This window comes from Lynx rufus, unplaced genomic scaffold (assembly GCF_022079265.1).
Source record: "Lynx rufus isolate CCGP_SWC_20201006 ecotype Redwood Valley unplaced genomic scaffold, mLynRuf1.p SCAF_27, whole genome shotgun sequence".
Classification (NCBI taxonomy): domain Eukaryota; kingdom Metazoa; phylum Chordata; class Mammalia; order Carnivora; family Felidae; genus Lynx; species Lynx rufus.
In genome coordinates, this window is record NW_025814842.1 from 10,130,071 (window position 1) to 10,134,578 (window position 4,508).

General features: G+C 58.4%; 1 protein-coding gene across 1 annotated transcript; it reads left to right on the forward strand.

Moving 5' to 3' along the window:
* The first annotated feature begins 610 nt into the window (after positions 1–610).
* TMEM270 (transmembrane protein 270) lies at positions 611–2,372 on the forward strand. The gene is made up of 3 exons (XM_047089148.1): positions 611–682; positions 1,635–2,030; positions 2,133–2,372. Exons 1-3 carry the CDS (start codon positions 611–613, stop codon positions 2,370–2,372), a joined length of 708 nt encoding a protein of 235 aa, XP_046945104.1.
* Positions 2,373–4,508: the final 2,136 nt, after the last annotated feature.

The window sequence follows — 4,508 nt, forward strand, 5'->3', positions numbered from 1 at the left end:
CAGAATTCTAAGCCTTTGATCCTAATCCCAGCCTCCTGCAAACTTCCAGGGATGCTCCGGGCAGCCTGTGGCCTCCTGGTTGCCCTGAGCGGGCTAGCTCAGCAAACTGTCCCCTTTCCTGCAGCCTCTGCCTCTCTCCTGAACCCTGGGGCCTTTAGGTCAGCACAGCTTTCCTCCCCTGTCCTCCTCTGGCAGAGTCTCAGGTATCACGAGGGTCTGAGGGGAAAAGTCACAACCTCATTTTTCCTCTTTGTGACGAGGGCGGGGGTGGGGGAATGGGAAGGAGCTTTTCCATCTGCCTCCAAATACTGTGTCACCTGTGGCCTTGGGGAATCAAGATTTCTATTTCCCAGGCCTTGAATACTTTGGGATTTCCAGGGATGTGGGCGGGCCAGGTATGGAGTCGATGTCCCCAGGGCCGCCTCCAATCGGGAAGGGGACAGAGCATAGAAGAAAAGTACCCTGCTTTTTGTGCCCTGGAGAGGCGGGAGGCAGGTAAAAGGGGGTCTCTTGTGGCAACTGGGTCCCCACGGTAACTTGGCCCCCACCCTGCGGTATCTGTGAGGTCACCCTCCCTCTCCCAGCTGGACGAAGGGGAGAAGGGCCAGACATGGAGGCCGTGCCTCCTGTCAGATACAGCCTCTTGGGGATTCTGCTGCTGGTGGTGAAGCTCTCGGTGCTGGTGAGTGGGGGACGGGGGTCCCTGGGGGGGTCCACCCAGCCATCCACAGCCACCTCAGGGCTGTTGGAGCCCATGGGCCTGGCCCAGCCTGTAGAACTGGGTGACTGCCCGCCTGCCTGGAGTAATCTGACAGCTCTCAGGAGCCCCATCCCTAAGCCACAGTGCCCACGGTGGGGCACATGGCCACCCCCAGATGGCTGGCTCCTGCATCGTCCCCTAGGGCTCCAGGTGGTCCTCTGGACAGTGGCACATGAGGTCCAGACAGAGGGGATTGGTGTTACTCAGGGCTGGGGGCTTTAGGGCTCTGGTGAGGGACTGGCTGTTCAGCCCCAGGACTCAGGTGGAGCTTTCCCGTTTACAGACTCTTTCCCTACCCAAGCTCACTCTTTTCTCCCAGTGGACGGGAGACATCATATCCACCCTGTCACCCAGGACAGAAGCCTGGAGATCTTCTTGGGGCCCTCCCTCTCCCTCACCCCTCTCCATGGTGTGACAGTGATGCCCCTATGCCTCACATCTCTCTACCCCCTGGCTGCCCTCTGCCCCCCAGCTGCCCTCAACAGACAACTGGTGGGCAGGAAAGCCCAGGCGCTTGGGAGAAAAAACTGCCCAGGGTTCAAATCCTGCAGGATCAGAGGGCTGGGGGGATGGTCACTCCTTATGTAATAATTAATAATAATAATAATAAATCAGCTTCCTTCAGTCTAGAGTATTGTAAATAATCACTTAAATCCAAGGGAAAAAAAATGAAAGGTAATACGAAACACCTTCTACAGTCCCCACCTGAGAGTGGAGTCCTTAGCGGCGGGCAGATGAGGATCATTCTTGCTGGGGAAACTGAGGCCTCGAGGGAAGGAGGCCCGGTAGCCCCACCCCCTACGGCAAAACCCGGGGCAGGCAGGGTCCCTGCCCCGGGTGGGTGACGATGGGCTGGCTCTCCCTGCTCCCGCAGCTGGTCCAGAACCGCATCCACCTCTACAATTTCCTGCTCCTGAAGATTGTCTTCTTCAACCGCTGGCTGTCGGGGCTGGCCCAGGAGGCCTGGGGGTCCTGCAGCCCCGAGGCCCACCCACCCCCCGGGCTTGCAGCCAGCCCCGTGGGCCGGGTGCTACGGGCCGGGCTGGCACGGGTGGCAGTCCCCGTGTGGCCGGCGTGGGCCGGCGTGCTGGGCTGTGTGCGGGCCTCGGGCCTGGCCTGGAAGCAGCTAGGCCTGTCCGCGGCCACCTGCAGGGAGCTGCTTCTGTCGTGTCTACACAGCCTGACGCCGGTAGTGTTGCTGCTGTTGCTGCTGACCAGGAGGCTGTGCCAGAGGGCCCATGGCCGCAGCGTGGTCTGGTTGCTCAGCAAGGTGGGCTGCTGAGGGCAGGCCTGGGGCACTGGGCAAGGCACTGGGGCGATGCCACCCTGCGAGCTCCTGGTGGCCAGCCGCCCATCCGCTTATCCCCTCCAGGCTCTGCTGGACAAGTGCGCGGTGCCCGAGCTCCTGGCTCTGCTGAAGCATCTGTACTGGTGGGTGGAGAACGCAGCCGCGCTCACCTCCTGGCACCTGGCCTATCTCGTCGCCTGGACTGCTTGCCTTGCGTCCCGCCTGCTGCAGGCTGCCTTTGAGCACACGGCCCAGCTGGCCCAGGCTCAGGAAATTGAGCCCCAGGAGGGCTCAGGGCCCGTGTCCGAGTCCCCCACTCCCTGAGCGCCCGGGCCCCGAGGCTGGGCCAGCCCTGTCAGAGCATGGGACCCCTGGAGAATTAAAGTGTGTCCCCATCTGCCTTTCTGGATCTGGTCTGGTTTTCTCGCTCCGTGCCCTTCTTTACTGGTGTGTGTGTGTGTGTGTGTGCATGCACATGCACATGCGTGCCCTAGGGCTGCCCCTCGGAAGGAAATCGCATTCTGTGGGCACCTGATATGTGCCAGATGACCCTCTCAGACACTTTACGTACATGATTTTGTTTAAATCTCGTAACATCACAGGCATCAGGTTTGATTAGCTCAATTTTCCAGATGAGAAATGAGCCTCAGAAGGGTTGAACATTCCCAAGATCCCAGAGTAAGTCAGGGAAAGTTCCAGCAGTGGAACTAGATATTTTTTTGTTTTTCAGAACCTCTAACCTTCTCTAGGTCTGTGCCCCTGATTCTCAGGGCTTTAAGGGACATGAGTTGTTAGAGACTCTGGCCTCTGGGGGGTGCCAAGGCCTTACATTTCAGAGATTTAGAAAGTTCCTTTTGAGACGCAGTTCCTCCTGAGCCGGTCTGCAGCTAGCCCATCCATTCATTTACACTCTTAGCCACTCAGTTTCCCACTCATCCATCCATCCATCCAGCCAGCCAGCCAGCCAGCCATCCACCTATCCAGACATCTGCCCATCCATCCACCCATCCAACCATCTGTCCATCCATCCATCCATGTGCCCATCTGCCCATCCATCCACCCACCCAACCATCTGTCCATCCATCCATCCATGTGCCCATCTGCCCATCCATCCACCCATCCAACCATCTGTCCATCACATCCATCCATCCATCCATCCATCCATCCATGTGCCCATCTGCCCATCCATCCATCCATCTGCCCATCTGCCCATCCATCCATCCATCCATCTGTCCATCTGCCCACCCCCTCATCCATTCATTCCTTTGCCTGCTTACCCAACCACCTACTTACCATCCATCTACCACTCATCCACAAATCCATCCGCAGATCCATCCATCTATCCATCTCCTCCAGGGAGAGGGAAACATCCCAAATCTCAGCCAATCTGAGCTGGGCAAACTCAGGCTGTAGTAGGTCAGACACCCACCCTGTCCTTAAGCCAGGGATTCTGTGAGAAGGAGGGGAAAGGATGGTTTCGTGGGAGTTAGCAATCACCCTCCACTCACTCCCAAGCCTGAGGGTGGTGTGAGGTTGGGCAGACATTCCAGACAATTCTGTCCTATGTTCGCCTTCTGCGTTCTGGTTCCCAGGGAAATTAGGGCCAGATTCCTGCCCTGTCTCCCATATGAACCTGCAGATGGCCCAGGGTAGGTGTGGGGGGGACTTCTGGGCCCTTTCCCTGAGTCTGAGGAGCAGGCTTGGCCTGCCCGTGGGGGGAGACATCTGAAGGGCTCCCATCTGGCCAGCGAGGCAGAACATCTGCTGGGAAGGAGGGCCCTCGAGGCCTTGGTGCTGGAGTAAATGTGACTGGGATTCCAGAACACACGATGTGCAGGGAAAGCTGGGCGCTGAAGTGTGTGAAGTTGGCTCACCGCTGAGGCTGGGGACTCGGGGAATGGGAAGGAGGCCCCAGGGCAGTCATCTGGAGCTGCATGGGTCTTGAGCTGCCAGGGACCAAGGTGGTGCTTGACAGGACTGTGGCCCGTGGGGCTTGGGGTACTGGCAGCAAGGGAGGGGGGCAGGCGGAGCGGGGTCTCAAGGGCGAAAGGGGACAAGAAGGGTGGTGGGCTTGCACATGGTGGGGGCAGGGAGGGGGGAAGGGACAGAAGCCAGGAGGGGGCTGGGCGATGGGCTGGAGGCCGGGACCAGCAGGCAGGCTTGCATAGCCCTGGCCAGCGGCTACTGGCCAGACTGCATATGTAATACTAGTATTTTTCCTTTTACTAAATTAAAAAAAAATTATTTTATGTTTATTTATTTTTGAGAGAGAGAGAGAGAGAGACAGACTGCAAGCGGGAGAGGGGTCAGAGAGAGAGGGAGGCACAGAATCCGACTTTGGCTCCAGGCTCTGAGCTGTCAGCACAGAGCCCGACGCGGGGCTTGAACCCACAAACTGTGAGATCGTGACCCGAGCCAAAGTCAGATGCTTAAACAACTGAGCCACCCAGGCGCCCCTCC

Coding starts and splice junctions, on each gene's coding strand:
- TMEM270 (XM_047089148.1), top strand. CDS start 611: ATGGAGGCCGTGCCTCCTGTCAGATACAGCCTCTTGGGGATTCTGCTG. Junction 683..1,634: donor TGGTGAAGCTCTCGGTGCTG/GTGAGTGGGGGA, acceptor CTGCTCCCGCAG/CTGGTCCAGAACCGCATCCA. Junction 2,031..2,132: donor TGGTCTGGTTGCTCAGCAAG/GTGGGCTGCTGA, acceptor TATCCCCTCCAG/GCTCTGCTGGACAAGTGCGC.